Source organism: Gymnodraco acuticeps, unplaced genomic scaffold, assembly GCF_902827175.1.
Source record: "Gymnodraco acuticeps unplaced genomic scaffold, fGymAcu1.1, whole genome shotgun sequence".
Lineage (NCBI taxonomy): Eukaryota > Metazoa > Chordata > Actinopteri > Perciformes > Bathydraconidae > Gymnodraco > Gymnodraco acuticeps.
This window is the reverse complement of record NW_022991513.1, coordinates 1,927,169-1,948,123: the sequence shown is the minus strand read 5'-3', so window position 1 is coordinate 1,948,123 and position 20,955 is coordinate 1,927,169. Positions and strand designations below refer to the sequence as shown.

Here is a 20,955-nt window from a genome sequence, read left to right as displayed (position 1 = left end):
AGTGTTATTCTGTTTCTCACTGCTGTATTCCTCCTGGTTTGATTTCTCTTAATCCCGGTCCCTCTCCTTTAATTGATCTATTCATTCCAGCTAATGGCTAATTACACATCAGGCTGCATGAGCAGATGCATTTATCATCATAGTACGTAATAATCAGTGACATTTATACAAAGAAAAAATAAATATGCAAATAAGAACTCATTAACATTTGCTCTTGCTGTTTTGAATAATGTCACTGCTGACAAGGCTGTTCACTGAAATGAATGTTGCTCTCAGGGCAGGGGAGACATGTTCCCTCAGTGTTTTGAGGCTCTGTTATGTTTCTCCGTCCTACTCTTGTTACTTGATGCTCGGCTGTAGACATTCAACCCTAACCAGAGAGGAAGCTAGTGTGGTACTACCTTCCTCCACTGTTTCCTCATCCTCCCTGACATAACCTCTAACACAGCTTTGTCAGAAGGGATGTACGCACACTCTTATGCAAAGGAAATATAAGGAGGCATTTTAAAAGGCATTGAGTCTGTCTTACTTTACTTGCAAGGCATTTAGAGATGCCAACACTTGACTTTATGTTAGGAAGGATATCCTGTTTATGATTAAATCCTCACACGATCTTACTATTTAATTTTGATGGATAATACCAGTCAAACAGCACAAAGCTAGATGACAGTATTTAGGTCTTGGAGCTTTCAATAGTGATTCATAAAAATGGCAAAACGTAGTCCTGACGGGTCTGACATTAAGAAATGAAGCTGATAGGTTTGGTGTTTTGTGGTTAGATGCCACGGAGTCACGTGACAACTTAAACAGAGACACAAGCAGCAAACATGTGTGCTGGAAGAAAAGAAAACAAGTGCTCTGGCGTGTGATGAATTCCTTTTATGTCTACATTAACAACTTCCTCATCCTGTATTGTGTGATTGTTTTCATGATCCTGGCTTTCCTTGGAGAAATGAAAATGGCCTTGCTTTCTGGATGCATCTGAGAGGCGCTGAAGCACGCTCACTAATTGGCTGTTTTTGTGGCGAGGGTTTTGAATTGATCCCTTGAGACGCTTAGGTCACTACCTCTCACATTTTCAGAGAGAGGCTGTACTGCAGCCCTGTGATCAATACGGAGCCACACTATGAATGACTGCCCGCCTGCTCTCTCCTCCAGTAAGATGTCAGCACCAAATGTTGTTCATTCACTTCATTCAGTAGCTCAGCATGTTGGTCGTGAAGATGAATGGGATTGAACATTTGGTATACATTTTATAATGAGTTACTTTATGTGATATGATGTTTTTACTGACTCCAGTTCATGTTTTATAAGATGGCCAAAAGACTAACAAAGGAGTTTGGTTATAAAGTGATGCATGCATTCTCTTTGAATTGAAATGTAGTCAAACACATAGCCAAATGCTTTTGGACTCACACATTACCATTGAAATAATTGTGCTATCATATTTTGTAGACATTAGGTTATATACTTATTAAATTGGTGGTTATTGATAAAGTGAATCCACAATGAAAAGCTATTGCTCAGTGTTAATGAAAGAAAGCAGGTGCACAGATGCTTTACATGGTCGGTGAAGGGGGTTTTGGGGCGGGTTGTATGTTTGGAGCTATTGAACAATCTAAATCTACCAAAGTGCTTTGGTTGCAAGAAAATTGCTCGCTATACCAAACATCTCTCAGGATCGTCACTCATGTGGCCTGACAACCCTCATATTTTATTTTGTGGTTATTGCGGAATAAATCTTGTGGAATGCAGTTCAAGAAACACGCATGTCTTTAAGATAGTAGGGGTTACGAGAACATCTGGGTAAAGTAAGTGAAAGAGAAATATAACTTCTTTATGTCGAATCTGTTGCTTTGAGCTAAGCATCCTGTGTGTAGTGTGTGATGTCTGTCCAGTACAGTATATCATCAGAATCAGTGGTATTACCAAGTAGGTTTACACATACAAGGAATTTGCTTTTGTATAAGTGCAAAGAGTTGCAAGAGTTAGGAAGGTTTTATAAATAGAAGAATAGAAAAGTTAAAACAAGAGACCTTGAGCTTCTAATCCAAACACAACTGAGCCCCCAGGCAAGAAGATCAAGAACATAAAGGGTAGCTGAAGTAATGCTCATTCTTGGCTGCAATGATAGAGCACGCCAGAAGAACTGCAGAGCTTTTGACTGTATGTGCAGTAGTGCTGGGGGGAAACGATTATTTTGAAAACGATTAATCGGGCGATTATTTGATCGATTAGTCGACTAATCTAACGATTATTTTTCTGTTGTTCAATTCATAAAAAACGTAATGTAAAAAAAACGTAATGTAAAACAATTTTTTTTCACGATACTGTGTCTCAGGGGATCTTAATATTTAAGAACCTATTAATGTGTTATACCAGATTAACGGAAATAATCTCAGCTAATTGACGATACAAACCATGTTTACCAAAACAAAACACAAGTCTCATAAGAAGCATCTAAATGACCCCTGAGCGAAAAATGCTAACGGACATTGGCACAGAACTCAAGATAAAAGTGCCCTTATTACTTATCGTAGCTGCACATACAAGATATCCGATTAAAGCTGAGACTCCACAGATTATGTAGGTACATAGTGTCATCACTGAGTGATCCGGACTCGCGACAGGGGAAGCAAATACAGTCATCACAACACGTACCTTCACAGAGCTTCTAGGGAGATCGTCTCACCGCCGTAGCTGTCAATCTGATCAAAATACGTGTTCAATGGCAATAAAATGAGAAAAAACGCGGCTGAATCGGTTAATCCATAGGTTTTTAACGTCTATGTATAAAAAAATGATTGAATTTATAATCCATAATTCCATTTTAATGTAAAAATCGGAGAGCAAATGCTTTGCTGCTAATGGTAGCCACCACAGCTAGCTGCTGTTTCCGGTCAAGCAGCAGTCTCAGTGAGATATAAATATATAAATATCTTTGCGTTTTGGACTAACTTTAAAATATTCCCATGCTTTTGAAGACCTAGGGCGAGATGTTTTCGTTTGGGGGCTTCGTGCGCAATCCTGTGAGGAGGAGGTGGTAGCCGTTTCAGTCTCCATTGTGTTAGAAGTGCGATTGCGAACTGCTTGTTGCTTTGGGTGACCCACGTGTGTGTGGCGTCCATATATACAGTCTATGGTGTCGACGCGTAAATATGTCGTCGACGATATTTTGAAGTCGTCGACGCGTCGCTACAGCACTAATGTGCAGAATAGGTAAACCTCCTTTGATAACATGACAGCAGCCTGGAGTATAAAGGGAAGGACTGAAAGCATGATATGTTTTTGTTTTGCTAAACAATAGCGGAGGTCCAATACACAGTGCTATATTTAGCACCACATGGGCACAACACATCAATCAGTTGTCATCAGGCTGTGAAAATAATGTGTCAGATACACACGCTTTATAAACCACATCCTGCTGCAGAGATCCTTACATTGGGATTATAGTAACCTCAGGCACAATGTGAATGTCATTAGGGTTCACTGTTATATTTATTTTGAAAGCCTATAAAGATCTGTGGATTGACTTCCTGGTAGTCGTTCACAGCTTATCGATCCCTGTGCAAATGGTCCAGTTACTGTGAGAGAAACTGAAATCTAAGAAGAAACAAAGCTTTAATGCTAATACAAGTTTAAATGTATCAACTCCGAGTTTTTATTGTGCCTTTTCATCTTGTAATGTACATGGTATTTTGTGATTTAGTTTAACACCCATGCACATATTTGATTGTTTGATGTAATCGGCACATTGTTTTTCTGGTCAGCTATTGACTGAATGATGGACGTTTAGTTTTGTCCCTGTGGAAAATGCGTGTTTAATATAATGTGTCTGCCAGGGCACACCCTGTTTAATACAGATTCTCCTGCAGTGAAATGTGTCCTAATCATAGTTACATCTTCACTCTGAGTGGTATGCTAATCAGTAGCTTCACAGAATATTTGAATGTGAATTTATTACCTCATTAGATAGATTTTTCATTGCATTGGGGATATACTGTGCGATGGCCGTCTGCATACTTACGTTGATATCACTGATGGTGCAGTAATTAAGCCACTTTAGTCATGTTGCTTATTTGCATTTTGTATCTTTTGCATGCGTTGCTGTTTTAAGGCAGATAATGACTTTTGCTTCCTATCAATCATGGCACTTTAGACTCATTAGCCTGTTTCACAGAAAGAAAACACCCGCTTAGTCCCACGCAGCCCTGCTCAGAACAAATGGGGCTACTCAAAAAATAATGATAACAATAATAGTGTTGCTCTTGTTTTGAGGCTGTGATCAAACGGGCTGCTCAGAGGAGGGAAAACAAAGCTTTCGTTATAAAAAGACTAACTCATAAAATTACTTCTGCTTTTGTTGTTTCTCTGTCGCTCATGGCAGCGATACTCTTTGATTTATAAACTTCAACGAGGGAACTTTGTGTTTTAACAACTTATTTGGCTTTTGTTTTTTATTTGGAAATACTCTGACAGTGACCTGTTTAGCTCACAATGAGTTACAGTCCATGTGCGTCAGACAGGAGACTGCATGATAAGGGTATATTTTATTCAGCTAATTTAGGCTGCTGGCTTTAGAACCGGCCAACCCAGCGATATGCTCCTCTTGATTTATCACTTTGTTCTACTTTACTTCAGCATCATAAATATTCATTCTCCCGTCATTTCAAAAGCAATTCAGCTATGTTTTCAAGCGGCAGGCATCTTTTAAAAGCAGGGGTTATTCTCAGGTTGTTGCTTTATTATGAAGTTGAAGAGGTTACACTGGGATTTAAGCTGTCATAAAGATACAAGGGCTTCAGTTGCAATACATTTATCAGCTTGTTTCTTTAATATCTGTTTTATGTACCAAAGAAGGGAAAAAAGTACATTTTAGTACAGTACATACAAAGTACATACTGATTTTTTGCAGCAGGAGAAGAATAACTTGGAAGAGACTTTCTCCTGTCGCACTGCTGAGGGCAGAGATGATGTTCATGATCAGATAAAGTCATCTTCAGCAGGACAGTCTTAATAAACTAACATATGTTTCCATTCATGACCTGCTTACTGTACGGTACTGAAGTTGAACACCAACTGCCTGTGCCATGGGGCCGGTCCGTCCTTCTCTTCTTCCTGGCAGATTCAGGTCATCTGAGGCGGGGAAAGAAACAGCGAATAGAGTGGGTGTCATGACTTGTCAACCCAGCTTCAACTTGCTTTGTTTGTTTAGCAGTTCTTTTAGAGACAGGGGATGATGGTATTTTTGATAGAAGTTGCCGTGTGATTGTATTTTTCGTGGATCTTTCACCACTCATGAACTTGGTTATTGTTTAATTTTCTTTTAGTCTACAAACAAACCAAGTAAACCTGTATTTTATCATACCATACACATATTTCAAAAATAAATACTAATTATCTTTGAGAGACAATGTACTTGAAGTTGCTGCATCAATTAGACCAAGAACACCCTGTCCATTCCTGAGGATGGGATCCAAAGAGCTTGAAGGCTTCTATCACGTTGAGAGACAGCCACTGAGTTGTTTAGTGGATTTGGATCTATACCTCTAAAATACACTGCATGGACAATAGTAGCTTTGAAAATGTGCACTCTAGAAGCAACTTTAGACTGTCCTGCCAAAGTAAGAGACAGAGTAATAACTTTATGGAAAAATGTATCTTTTTTTTAAGTTTCAAGTCTATTGTTTGTGCTTGCAGAGATATTCTCCATGCAGGGTCGGAGATGGAAAGGAAGGGCAAGTACCAGACCAAAACAAAGCTTGGACATTGCATCTTTTTGCACAGTGATGTGCGGATACACTAAACACTGTGTTTATAAAAGTAGAACGTTTAATTGATACATTGTTGATAACTCCCGTACGGAGAAAAATCGATAGCATCGTCAATTCTCATATATACTGTATGTTTGTGTAATACGTTGGTTAGAGCCTTAAGTATATCAAAAAATAAGCAGATATGATGGCTGCGGCACATATTTTGCTCATTTTATACAAGCCTTTTCTTATTAGGATGGGTCCCTGTAAATGCATTAGCAAGATTATCATTGCTTACAAATGTAGTAAATGTTTATGTATGGTATTTTCCTCAGTAAGTCCTTGTTTATACTGTGTATCCCTGTGTACTCTAACTTTAGGTTTCACTGTTCTGTTTGATCGAGCTGCTTGGACCTTTTTTTGTCGGGGTCGCTGTGTGGCTGCTTCTCTGTGTGGACCGAGACATTGTTTTCACAAACACATCTGTCTGCCACGGTGGGCCCCGAAACTACAACAGTGACCATTAATTATTCACACAGGACACAGTGTGTGTGACAGAACACATGCTGCCAATGAATATTTAACTCCTTTTCCTCACAAGACATTTTAGGAGTGAAAATTAATTCGACTAAACCAGTGGTTCCCCTTGGGGGGGGCGCCAAAGATCGCAGGGGGGGCGCCAGGCCTCAGATGATTTGAGGCCAAATATCATATTTAGACCTTTAAAAAAAAAAAATGTTTACATATAATTGTAAGGCAATACATGATTGTCACTAAAAGCCTCTTCTCTACATTACAATAAAATATAAAAAATAATTGATTAATTAATTTTAATAAAAATTCAAGTTAGTATTAAAGGCATAAAAAGACAGAAATGTTTAATTCTTTCTTTAATAGAAATGTTTCTTCTGCCCGTAAAGTGTCCAAACCAGGCTTGTCTGGATAAGCGCATTTTTAAAACATAGTCATTGTCCATGCCGGTTTCAGATTATTTATCACAGTTGCTCTAATCAGATCGGTCTCCTCCATTTTGTAGATTATTTACGACTTTTGAATCCACATAAACACATCGGCAAAATCCGGCTTACTTTGAGCATGTGTTTTAAACAGTTTAATCCCTTTGTGAATTGTTTCTACTTGCGCCATCCTTTAATTCCTTCATACAGCGGGAATCCAAATGAATTAATCCTGAGTCCAACAACCAACAAAGTCTCTCCAATAGTGCTCCTTAATTACGCTTTCATCCTCCTTTAACACCATACTTCACATTCATCCAATTTGTGACAGTAGTTGTATCTTTTTTGAGACTTTTAAACTTGAATTACCGCTGTTGCGCCCCCCTCCCCCCCTTGTGTGTGTGGGGGGGGGGGTGCAACTTCCAACAGGAGTCATTTGGGGGGGCTCTTGGGAAAAAAGGTTGGGAACCACTGGACTAAACCACCTTTAGATATTACACAGCAAATAAAGAATATACAATTCTCCATCAAAGGAGATGTTTGATCATGCTGCCACGACAGTGCACGTTGGTGGTAACTGACAACTTAATCCTATTTCCTTTATGCAAGAGCGATGGCTCAGAACTGTATCACATTATTGTTGGAAGAGAAGCAGCTTTGCCAGTTTAACCATCTTCCTGATTTCCTTCCCTCGCCTCTGGAGACGGTCTGCACAGATGCAGAACAACTGTCTCCTGCAGGACTGCGCAGATAAGCACAAGTGAATTCTCTTAGACGTGCATGCCTCTGTTCACCTGCGCTTGTAAAAGCAGTGTGCAGATCAGTCATTGTGTAACAAAAGATCCAGGCTATGCAAGTTTGAACTCACAAACATATATTTACCTTTTCCCCAGAGTAAACAGAATTGAGTTCTAAGGCTTGCATCTTTGCTTGTAATATTTGGAAGTCTGACAAAAAATAATGTACAACGCTAAAGTTATTCATCATTCTCCCTCAGGAGCTCTCATTTGTTTGTTTGTTTTTCACCTGAGTAAAACTGCTGAGTTCGGATATAGTGATGTGTATGATTCATGTGTGTTGTGTGCTATGAGTTTTATTTCCCCCTGATGGCTGCTCGGGAGCTTTTCCTCTGGGGGGATCACACCTAATGTGACACTGATAGAAAGACTGTCTGAAAATGATCACTATCAGTATTATATTTATTTGATAGTTTCTTTCATACTGATGACGTGACACACTTTTTTTAGAACTACACTTTAGTTTTTTTAGCTTTTGTTAAGCTACAACCTCAGTTTCAACCTTTGTACTGTATGTTCGTTGGATTTTAAGTCAAGAACAAAGTCAATTGTTAAAAAACCTTAGGAGGTCACATTTCTTTAATGCGAGTTCTTCTTTTCTTTGCTTCCAGCCAGCGTCATATCATTGCGTATAGGGGAAGAAAACAAACACAAAACAACTCTACCTCAGTGAAAGGACAAACAACTCTTAGATTTACCAATGGTGTTTATTAGTGTAGTAAAAAAAACTCTAGTCACAGTTAAAATCATTGTCAATAAAGTGTTCACATTAATGTTGTTTAATATTTAATATGAGTCCAGGTGTGTGCTCAAATATCATAAAGGATAATGACTGTTACGACTCTCCATTGTCTGATTTTCACAGGTAAATCAGAGCGGGCTCCGTTTCCTGGCTATGGGAGGAATCCTGGAGCATCTGGCGGCCAGGTGAGTTCAAAGCACAGCTATATGCAATTGTGTTACCATAAATCAGCTTCTATATTCCCAAATACCAATAACACAGTTTCACTTGAAAAACAAATCAAGCAACATGTTCTAAATTGTTAAATAGGTAGTATCATCCAAGCAACAGTGTATTAAACAGTCAAAACATAAAGTAACAGTAAAGCTCAACACACCCAGTTAAAGGCATCACACAGCCTTTATATTAAATATTTAGAGCGACCAGTAAACGGAACCCCTCTCTGTATGTTAACCGTTTGATCCAGATAGATAAACAGGAAAAACATAAATGTACCCCTGAGTTTTGATTCCTTTTAAGTAATACTAATATAAGACCCTGCATCTCTTCCACCGGTTTCAAACAGGGGATCCATGCCTTTATTTAACTTAGGCTGGATTATTGCTAATCCCTCTGTTCCTGAGTAGCTCCCCTCTTTATAACAACCACAAACCGAGCAGTCGAGCTTTTATCAAGGCTGGGGGTCCATCACTTTTAAACAAAACTGCTACTTCCATTTGCTTTGGGTTCATTTTTAGAAATAACTTCAAGATCTTACCCTTTCCAAACGGTAACATGCAAAAAAATCAAATGTCACTTCAAAGTTTGAGCCCTTGAGATTCACATCACACCCTGACACCTATGCCCTGCCCTTTAGGTTTCCATATATCCAGTAACTGAAGATGCTGACTGAAGCCAAGTAGAAGAGCCTTTTTAAATGATTGATGACGTTTTCATTTTTTTCGCGACAAAGGGAGGGAATACAATTTAATTTATTTATATTTTGAGAAGGAGTTTTGTTCAGATCTGCAGCTGCAGAGATCTGAGATGAATGATTATTCTCTTATTCTGCAAAAATATTTATTATTGGAAAAAAAAACAACCAATGGACTAAATTTTACAGTTTATTCTCACGATTGCTCGATATACATATTGATTTGTACACTGCTTTATTTGTAACATTTGAGTGTGTGTTTAGTCAACTGCTTAAGCCAAATAATTCAACAAGACAAGGGACCTGGCAGTAGCCATGTTTGGAGCTCTCTACATACAGTGGTTACCCACATATTGCTTTATATAGTTCTGACTCGTTGTGTCAAAAAGTCTCCATCTGAACTTTTTTAAATCTCAAGGAAAACTGCTATAACAGATGGAAAAGTATGAAAGATGCAAGAGTCTAATTCTCTCCTTCTTGCAAACTAATTCAGAGGTGTTCACAGAAATTCACAAACATCTACATTTGATCGCTACAATAGTGTGAAAGAGGCCAGTGTAGCTGCTGGGATTTAATATCATTGAACAAAGGCAACAGCAGAAATGGCTCTGTTGTGATATGTTGTCATTTTACAGAACCTGACCTGATTATTTTTTTTATTACATGTGTATCACGTTGCTTCTGGCAGTTTTTCATGACCTACATTGTAGATCACAGAAATTATTTATTTCATATATGCTAATTTCAACTAAACTAAAATAAATGTTGTTATAGGTATTTGTCAATCAAAAATCAGAGCTGTTGCAAACATCTCCTTGGTAATGGTGTCAATCCTCAGCCTGCTGTTTCCAAGGGGGCGCGAAAGGGGAGTTTAAAAGCCGAGCTGCTGCAAATCGCTCAAATGATCCCGGCTCTACTGGTCTGCAGCCGATTACTCTAATTAGACCAAGCTCTTAATTGGCCTCTTAGCCCAGTTTGTTGGGTTTGCAGAGGTTAAATAGATATTGGCGATAGGATGATGTGCTGATGTGTCCTGTGGCACAGAACAAACAGATCACATAATAACTTCAAACTGCTGAAGGAAACAAGCTCACCTCGATAAGCCTTTCCTTTATTTTAAGCATTTGTTTTTGTTTGTTTTCTCTTCCAGTCTTCCTCTGTAAGGTCGGACGTCGGGATGGCGAGTCCGAGTCCGGTGACTCCGTCAAGGAAGTCTTCTGCTCCTTTCTACTCCTTCACTGCAGCCAATCCTAGAAGACGTCCTCTGCAAGATCCTCCAATCAGTGGTCAGTACCATCGCAATGAGAACAAAATAGATAAAATGTCCTGAAAATGAAATGTTATAGTTTATTTGCAAGGCAAGTTTAATCAATTCACCATTTAGGGCATTCAATGTGCTTTTTAACAAAACGTTAAAAGCATGATGAAGTGCAACATAAACACAAAATGACATTTACATATATTTCAAAACAGTCATCCAAAGCCATAAAAATACAAATAAGACAAGCTCAAATAGAATAAGACAGGTATAGAAGAATATAACTTACAGTGCAGTGTACGATATTAAAAAAGTTTTTTTATTCCAAAGAAGGCAGCGGCAAAAAGAAAAGTCTTCAGCCTGGATTTAAAAGTAGTACGAGTTTTAGCGGACCTGCAGTTTTCTGGGAGTTTGTTCTAGATACAGTATATGGAGCATAATAAATGAACGCTGCCTCTCCATGTTTAGTTCAGGGACCAAATGCAGCTTATGCAGCTTAAAAATAAAAAACGTTATGTTTGGGGGACAGTTGCCCTGAAATATAAAACTAAAGTATGGAAGGTATGTTCCTAGAAGATATAAATAACCAAGGACAACAGAAATACAGTAACATAGTTTGTTATCATTCATATGTTACCAACCAGATAATCTTTATTGATTTAAAAAAAAAAAACAATGTCTTTATTGAGGGCTGAACTATAAGAAGAAAAAACATCTGTAAAAGTGGGGTAAAAAGGGAAAATACAACTAAACCGTAACAAAACCATCACCATAGGATAACAAGCAGACACATTAGACCCACACATGAAAGCTTTTCTCAATCTAAACCTGAAGACATAAACGGAGCTACACTGTGGGCCCTGTCTCCAAATATGTTAGTAACCCACCCCAAAACGCTTGGTTTTTTTATATCTAAAGTTAATTTTTTAACTCATGTTTCTGTGTAAATCAGGATTTAATCACGAATAATCCATTCTGAACAATGCCACAAAGTAGATGTCTGGTACACTACAGTTCGCTTACAGCACATTCATGTTTGCCTTTTGATTTTGCCTGAGAATGACTAGACCTGCTTTCATCTCTCCACAGATCCTCTACAAACAAAAAAGGTTCGCAAGGTCCCTCCTGGCCTGCCTTCATCTGTGAGTGGAAGATCATCTACCTCTCATATAAATTGATTTCACAGTGAGCTTACTTAAGCAGACACACACACACACACACACACACACACACACACACACACACATCTATGCTACTCAACTCCCTCTTGCACACAAAGAGCGCTCTTGACATCACTGCCACACTTCTTAGGTCGGATCTTTTATTTGTTTCCTAACTCAGCATGTTGTGGTGCCTGTTTATCTAAGTTCTGACTTTTCATGTTTGTTGTTTACATGGGTGTTGTTTAGTTTTAATGTGTACATGTCTAGGGAACATCTTCAGTACATTTTGTGTGTGCGTCCTCACACTTGTGCACCTTGAGGTGATTGATTTTCAGTGCTGCCCTGTCACAGTCTGGCCTCCTCACAGCCTCTCCTGGGAGAGAGAGGCTGTCAGAGCAGATCCCCAGCTCTGCTCTTTTGATGTTTAATTAGTCATTACGTAGCCGAACAGGAGGACAGACAGAGATTAATAGCATAGAATATCTGAAATTTCTATTGGTAATGATCCCGGTGGAGCAGAAACCATTAGGATGCAGAGAAGTGTGGAGCTCAGCTTGCTCTCACTTAGACAGGGGGTGTTGACGTTCATTAATATGCATAAATCAGTAAGTCAGATGTTCATTGTTAAAACCCCGGCGGATTGGGAAAGGTTTTATTAAGCCTTGCTTTAAATTCCTACAACTGGTACAAGACAATATTTTTTCCTTTTCCAATACGAAGCAAATCCCCCCCTTTCTTTCCTTAAACAATGAAAGGGTTATCTTTTCTTTTCTTTCTTTTTTGGTGAGGCAGTCTGAGACTGGATTTGCCTGTTACTCTGAAATCAAATATGGAACAGGCCATGCAACATAAAAGGCTGGCATGTGTTTTGTTTCTGGATTTGTATTTGAAAAGAAGTTTGTCAGAGCGTGAGGGAGAGAAGCAGCCTCTGACAGCAGCAGGAACGTGAGCTGCCTTCCTCTTAAGTAAGTGATATATTTGCGGTCTTGTCAGGCGCAGGGAGCCAAAGAATGGTTGCCTCGCGGGTTACATCTCTTTGTTGTGTAAATGGACGCTGGGCTTTTATTTGTCAGTACTTAACACATGGGCGCAGGTGCGGTTCGGTGACTCATGAGAGTACAATCAAGCAGTACAATGCTAGATGGGGGAAAACAGTGACGGAGCACGGGATAAAATACAGCTTCTTCTTGTCACTCAGCGCTGTTCAGGAGATAAAGCCTGGAGCTCGGAGGAATTATCCCAGTTAGTCTTTGATCCTATTTGAAAGAATGAAGATGGTAGTGTTGAATAAAGGGCTGTAGGTCTCTTTTAACCTGCTGACAGAGAAAACATAAAGCTGTTTTTTTAATAGGTGATATATGTGGAAAATGTTTGAGTGGGAGGTTGTCTGGCAGCTTTTAAGAAGTGCTAGGATATCAGTATTGGAGGCATAGGTGAGGCATGTTGGCATGATGGTGTAAAGATCTACTTATGGCCTCTAAAAATGTGTAAAGTGTTGCAGATTGCTCTATGTCTGAGGATGATTATCAGCCAAGACCCTTGTTTGTGTCGCTGGCTCCGACACAGTGAGGGTGGTGTTGAAGAAGTGCCGAGGGGAAGGTGCACCTGGAGTCAGAGATACTTTGCCAGAGGCAGCTGTGAAGAGCCTGCAGCGTACCTGTACAACATGAATGCAGCTGCAGATGCCCTGAAAGCTTTTGCTTGTGTAAGCAAGCTGGAGAGGCTCACCAGAGACCTGAATAACTGCTTGATTTAAAAAAAAAAAAGGGAATGTTATTTATTTATTTCATCCTCAAATCCCCTTTTGCCTCCAGCTTGTATTCTTGCTTCTCAGTCTAAAAATACATTTCAGAGTTTTGAATCAGATAGTCAATGTAAGTTGCAAGCCCAAGCATGATGTTATTGTGTGTGTGTGTGTGTGTGTGTGTGTGTGTGTGTGTGTGTGTGTGTGTGTGTGTGTGTTTGTGTACACTACATGATGGAGCTGAATCAAAATATTTACGGGAGCACATCCTCTGCGCATTTAGGCTTTGACACAGCAGTGCAGCAGGATGTGAAGGCTATCTATACAGGCCAGCTGGCTGATTGCAAACATTTAAATGTTTCTTCGTCTTATATACAGACACCGTACCCCCTTTAGCCACACACATACTTTCCTCTGTGGTCTGCTAGATGTGTGCTTGCAGCCATGAGATACTGCAGATGTGGTTGTAATTGTGTGATGCATATGCCTAAAAAAAATCAGCTGTTATCCACCATCAAGAATAATCCATGCAAGCATACGCACACGCTATAATATACAGTCTAACATCATACATTTTTAAGACAAGTAAGTAATAAAAAAGAAAGAAAAAGGGGGCATTAAGAAAGTATAACATGTCTGATAGATGAAAATCTTAAGCATGAAGTGCTTAAGCATGAAAGCTTCATATTAAAATAATGTGTTACAGTAGACACCCTGTCTATAATTGGCTCCCTGCATTATCTGACTGTATAAACTGAGCACTGAGGACGGAGCATTGTGATTGGACAGACAGGCGGCTGCGCTGAGGGATGCTGACGGGCAGCTGCGTGGGCACCTGTCTGACAGGAGGACTGGACGGGGACTGTTGGGGCTCGTGGGGGAAAGTGGCATCTTGTAGGATATTTATGGGGAGCTGCAAGGGCATGGTGTGTATGTGTGTGTGTGTGTGTGTCAGTTTGTTTGTGTAAATAGTGCCCCCCCCCCCATCCCTATGAACCCTCCTCTGAGGCACAGCGGCTCGATGTGACACTTCCTCCCTGGCTTTGGTGACGCTATGGCTGCAGGATGAGAGAAAGAAAGTGGTGGGCTGAGATTCAGCTCCCCTCAGGGACTTTTGCAAGCGAGAACCCTGAGTGTGGATGACAAAATAGATTGACAGATCACTCAGACACCCGTGCTTCTGAGAGATTTGTACTGTGTGAGCTGTAAGAAAGGAAGTGTGCTTTAGGCTCTGAATCTTACAACCAAAGATGTTCCTTGCAGTGCTGTCTGATGCATGACATTCAAAAGATACATCCCTGCGACTTGAACAGCTCAAAGACAAGAGATCATAAACAGTACCCTAATGTTCCTGTTGCTAAGAAAGCAGTGCCTTTTTGTTTCCTTCTTTAGAACCACAGCAGGCCGGGACATTGTATCAGGGCTTGGTAAATAGACTGTGGATAAAATACATTAGTAGAGCCATATGTAAACAGCCAGCATCACCCCAGGTCTTTTTAAGTATCTAAATGAGTTTTTAGGGGCACCCAGCAGATCGGTGAAAAGCTGCACATGTGCAACTTATGCATATTACATTGCATTGCATTTAGCTGACGCTTTTATCCAAAGCGACTTACAATAAGTACATTCGACCAGGAAGACACAACCTTGAAGAAAACAGAATCATATAAGTACATCAGGTTTCATAGAGCCAAACATTTCAAGTGCTACTCAACTGGCTTTAGGTAAGCCAGTCCTTTATTAGTATAAAAGTGCTTCGTTAATAGTTCTAACGCTCGAAGTGGAGTCGAAAGAGATGAGTTTTCAGTTTGCGCCGGAAGATGTGCAAGCTATCTGCCGTCCTGATGTCAATGGGGAGCTCATTCCACCATCTTGGAGCCAGGACAGCAAACCCACGTGTTTTCGCCGATGGGAACTTGGGTCCCCCTCGCAGCGAGGGCGCAACGAGTCGTTTGGCTGATGCAGAGCGTAGTGCACGCGCTGGGGTGTACGGTTTAACCATGTCCTGGATGTACGAAGGGCCAGATCCATTCGCAGCATGGTAAGCAAGTACCAGTGTCTTGAAGTGGATTCTAGCAGTTACCGGAAGCCAGTGAAGGGAGCGGAGGAGTGGAGTGGTGTGGGAGAATTTAGGATATAGGCATATAACATAGACACAGTTAAAGATTATAAATAAGTATACATGCATTCATGTGCCATTACATCCTTTAAAGTACACTGATTTTCCTAAAAGAGGCGAGGGGAGGAAACAATAGGTATTACATTTATTTGGGCCTTCAAAGAGATAAAAAGTGTTTTAAAAACAGCAGGGTGTGTTCAGGTCTGCAAACGATAATAATGATTGTTCACAGTTTGTATGCTTGTGAAAACTAAATCATCATATTGCCTGGAAGTATTTTGTGTGTCATCAAATTTAGTTGAACATTGTACAGATGTCAAGAAATTAGTAGTTGTAGCAGAGGTTGTCATCGGCTAAAATGTGTTGTATAAAGATTACAATTTAGATTAGATTTGATAAACAATTAAACCTATTCTGGATTGTGTTTTTGGCATGACTGAATGAGAGATTTAGTGTGTATAAATTGAATAATGTGTATTGTAGATGTAAGTCATTTTGGGCTGTATTTGAGGCTCCGACCTGACCCCGGTCACTGAGCTCCCCAGAGACGGCCTCATCAGATGGCTGATTAGATAGACACCCTACGTCTGACAGGGATGATGCTGAACAGTCGCAGCCACCTCTGGGACCCTGGCTTTGTGTTTATCTTTATTTGGCTTGCTGAAATGTACCACTGACATTAGAGGCTGCAGATAATGGAACAGGCAAACAAGCCAGAGGCCTGAGCCCTTTCATCTGTGGAGAGAATGAGGAGTTAAAAGGACAAAGAGTAATAATGCACAGATTAAAGTCATTACTCACTTTCTGGCCTGTTGTAAATTATTCATGTAGAGCTTGCGTGAGTTTACAGCATTAATACAAACCTTGATTTCAGATTGCTGGCAGGCTCAAAAACAAAGCCTGTCAACAATCGGAGAGTGTTTGTTATTTAGAGAGCATCGAAGCCAGAGTTCATCATCGAACCACACGAGGCGCTGCTTCTTTACTCCTGGAAATGAATGTGTAATGTGGAGTGTGTTTGTTAGGTATAAATCACACTACTCGAATGTTGTGTGTCTGGGGATTGTGGGTGATTGTGATTTCCTTAGTTTTCTATTGTCTAGAGCCTCATTTAAAATATAATCTATGATTTAGCAGAAGCATTATCATGAAGTTCCTTTCAAATGTTTTCATAAAAATGGTGTCTGATGTGTTTGAAAAAGGAACTATTTGCAATTCAAAAATGAATGACGCAGATATTTCTTTAAAATACCTCGATGTACATTCAGAGTTTTGTTCAACTGTGCCTCTGAGGACACTACATGTACACACACGCCTAACATGAGTGTGAGAAGGATGAATGAGCTTGTTGTCAAAAGGAGTTGTTACAGTTTTGTAAAAGGCCATGGAAGTGATGAAGGAAGAGTTGTATTGGTTATTGGCCGCCTCTCAAAGATTCACAGGCTCACAGAGTAGAAAGAAGTTATATCAGGAGAAACTTCAGATTTGATCCAAGGTATAGTGCTGCACACAAGTCAACAAACCGTATTACTGTAGATGAGATGTTTTTGTTATGCCAGGTGCGTCCTCCTCAGATTCACACAGTATAGAGACTCACTTTCTCCTAAATAACCTCTAATTAGCTTTTATTAACCACCTAATTAGGATCTTATTCAACACAGGTTGGAAATAAAAGGACACCGCACATAGTCAAGTTTCAGAGCAAACCATAAAGAAAGAGAGAAACAAATATATAAATAGCCATGACATCACTTCAGTAACTATACATTCAAATGTATCAAAAATGTAAGCAAGATATCAAATAACTTGTATCATAGCAGTATCATTTTGTGTATTTATGATTTTAAATAACATTCTCCTTATAAAAGTATCCTAGTAGTAAGGGCTGTTTCTGCTAGATGTAAAGATGCTGTGGTTTCAGCGACAAAATAGATGGGTGTTCAAGCTTGAACAAAATAACTTGATAATTATATTAATGTAACAAATGAGTCATTGTCTTTTTTGAAGCAGCCTCATTAGTGGATTTCCTGGAGTAACAATAGAGGTTTTCCAAAACAGAAAATGCATCTCTCATAATTGTAATTCAGCTAAGAATAAACCTAACTCTCTCCACTGGATCTTAATCTCTCATCACATCTATCTTTTTCAAGGAGAATTACATTTTCTGTTCTCAGTGTTTTTAGTTATTCCAACATTTGCTTTAGGACAGATGTCCAACAAATGTGGTGCGTTTAATTTCTCCAAGCTTGAGGAATGGATGTAGTTAGTTGCTTTGCTACAAACATTTACTGCCTTCAGACTTTAAGGGCGGCTTTAAATGGCCGTTTGTTTGAAGGTTGCTGTGCCCAATTATTAGTCTGTGTGTAAAACCTTTTTGCAGCCTTGTAAGCCTGATCAAAACATAAATGCAAGCAACACACACACCAAAGAAACATTATAATGGGCAAGATTCGTAAAACTTTAATGGAAACGTGAACATTTTGTGCCAGAGCCAGTTGTGTTTTAAAACGGCACTTTTTAAAAGAAGCCATGAGTATTTCTATTTGCAAAACACTAAAACAAAAAAATGTCTGTCTTGTTTAAAGAAATAAACTGCTGAATGGTTACAATAAAAACATGTAAAAGAAAAGCAGTGCCTGGACATTTTCAGTATGATTGGTTCAGTAAATCTTCCGAAAACATAATTGTTCCCTTTTCCCCTGTCGTTAATCTTAACATGGTGTTTCAAACATTGGCAGTACATCCCAGAATATCCTTTTTTATGCACATGAACTGTACTCTGTAGGGGGATAAACCAGAGCTGGGCTGGGTCTGCTTTATGAGAGCTGTGGAATTTAAAAAGGATGTTGGGTTTAACAGCTGTGGTCGACAGTCTCACAGTCTGAAGGAGGTGGCAGTCAGTAACGTTCATTAAAATGTCAGATGCAATACAATTCATCAAGTCTTTTCACTTATTGTATATGGATGCAAACAAGTTCACCGGTCAGGGAACTCTTTCACAACCATTGTCAGTCAATCATGACAGTTCATGAGCAACAGATGTAATTGATACAGTTGGACACCCCTGTGTTTTTCAGCAAATGTTCATAAACTCAGATTCACTGCGAGAGTCAGACATATTTTCTTCTTCTATCACAACCGAGTGAAACAGTGTTGTAATAAAAGTGTTCAACCGGAGTGAAGTCACAGAACTGTTTGCACATATTTTTTGCAGGAATATGGTTCATAGCAATTGGTCTCTGTAGTTTCTGATCATGACCTCTCCATGGTGTATGTTTGTTGCATTCTGGGCCTGCTGTAATGCAGTGGAGCTCAAAAGTGTTGAAGCCTGTGTGGTTATTTGGAGCGTCTATCATTATTATTATTAACTGATCACACAAAATGGTATCTTGCAAGACTTCAATAAACACAAGTTAATATATGTTTTATTGTTTAGTCAGTCCATCTCTTTTACCATCTGATTTTTAAAGTTTCCTGGAAAAAAGGTGATAATTCTACGCCACATCGTCCCCACACTTTTTCCATAATACTTTTACACTTTGACAGTGAAGCTTGAATTGAATTCTTCGTGGTTTTAAGAATAATTTAAATATCCTACATTTAGCTTGAAGAAACCTTCAGAACCCCTGAATTATTATTGTCTTAATATCAATGCGTTCACGACACAGCCATGAGTTGGGGAGGGTGGGGGTCTGAATGCCTCTGCCCCCCCTCCTCTGACTCAGCCTCTCTAATTAGAACCAGAGCTTCTTACAGGAAACAATCTTCCTGTCTGATGACATCATTGCTAAGTCCATGCGTGAGATGGGGGTGAGCTCAGCCTGTGGATTTGCTTTTTGTTTTTCAACACCCAAACAAATAAAAAAAAAGCACCTTGTGATGACTCGAGTGTCTTATAGAGGGTGGTGTTAACAGGAGGGTGGAGCTGAGCCTTCAACCCAGAGACTAGAGGTTTTAAAGGTCTGACCCAGTGAGCCCCCCCTCAGAGAAAATTGAGATACAAATAAGCTTTGAGATTAACCTGTTTGCAATGCACCCATGGATGTACACAGAGCTATCAGTGGAGAATTTTGATACTGAAAAAAACTTGATCATTCTCAGAAATGTGTGTTTTTTTCACGATGATTCCTAAGAGAATGTATGGATATTTATTTGTTTCTGATTGAAATCACGTTGAAAGTTATCCTCAAAAAGTAAGATTCACATTGAATCGTGCATCTTGTCTATGTGTTGTTTATAATAATATAATAATACATTTAATTTGTATAGCACACTTTAAAAACAAGGTCATCTCAAGGTGCTTCACAAAGCTATAAGGAGAAAATAATAAAAACAAATACAAATAAAAAGTTATCAAAGGAGCATATTGAATAAAATATGGTAATATACAAAACAAAGGTTAAGAGCATAAAAGGTTCAAATAAAAATAAACCAAGTAAAGGACAGTCAGTAAAATGCGGTGCGGAACAGGTGGGTCTTGAGGCTTTTCTTAAAAACTGTTTGACTCTGAGAAGGAGGGAAATTGTAAAGCAAATAGGTAAATGGGTACCCTAGTGTCCTAACTGCATCCATGAACATTGTGTTTCAGCCAGTGCTGCAGCTCCAACTGCTGACCCTGTCGGTAAACAGGCCAAATCAGCAGACACAACAACATAAAACAATACAATAACTAGCTTCCTGTTTTTACAACACTGGCATGCACCTGTTATTTTCCCCTCACGCATATCTTCCATTCAAGTATCTCCTCCTCTACACTGATGCACTCTGTTTTTATCAACTCTGTGACCTTAACATAATCAATTACACAAACATTTCCTCTACCTGACATGCATAGATATTCTCACTGTTTCTCCTGCAGAATCAGTAGAGTTGAGATTGCAGAGTCCTGAGTCAGCTTGGATATGATAAGTGTGCATCATTTCCCAAATGAACACCAATCTCCTCTTGCTTTCATGTATCTGTCTTGCAACACTCTGCTGTGTGCCTGGACTTGTTTTAGACCCCTTCAAACACCATGTCCCTTTCAGAATCAATTTGAAACACCGTCAGATGTAAAACAGTAACCGCACGTAGATCCAGTGTTTTGGACAAGTTTAAAAGAGAAGAAGAAAGGGGGGATATATAATAACAGTAGTAACAGGAAAAGCATTATGCAGGCCTAGTTTTGTTAGGGAAGTGGAAGCTTTCATCTCTCTATAACAATAATGTTCTCATTGAGTTTTCAGGCCTATGTTTAGTCCAGGAAGCTTCGAGTGGCAGACATGAAAGGCTCCAGCGAGACCGAGCTCTCGCTGGAAAAGGGTATCTATCCTCTCCTCCTCTCCTTTCTTCTCCTCTCCTTTGCTCTCCCCTCCTCCCACATGATAAAGGTAAATGGGGAGCTGTGTGGCTTGCTGTGAAACCATGGTAAAATGGCTGTCCATATTCTTTCTACCCCCGGTGCTCCCCCCTGTCTGAGGCCCCCAGGGTTTAGGAAATGGAGCATTATTTTCATGTTGCGACGTCAC

General features: G+C 39.6%; 1 protein-coding gene across 6 annotated transcripts in view; it reads left to right on the top strand.

Moving 5' to 3' along the window:
• tcf12 (transcription factor 12) overlaps positions 1-20,955 on the top strand; it is a 74,553-nt gene that overhangs the window by 28,313 nt on the left and 25,285 nt on the right. For all 6 annotated transcript variants that reach the window (XM_034196959.1, XM_034196960.1, XM_034196955.1 and 3 more), the window contains 3 exons: positions 8,375-8,436; positions 10,315-10,450; positions 11,512-11,564. In XM_034196959.1, coding sequence (XP_034052850.1) covers positions 8,375-8,436; positions 10,315-10,450; positions 11,512-11,564 — 251 coding nt within the window. The remainder of the gene's footprint in view (positions 1-8,374; positions 8,437-10,314; positions 10,451-11,511; positions 11,565-20,955) is intronic.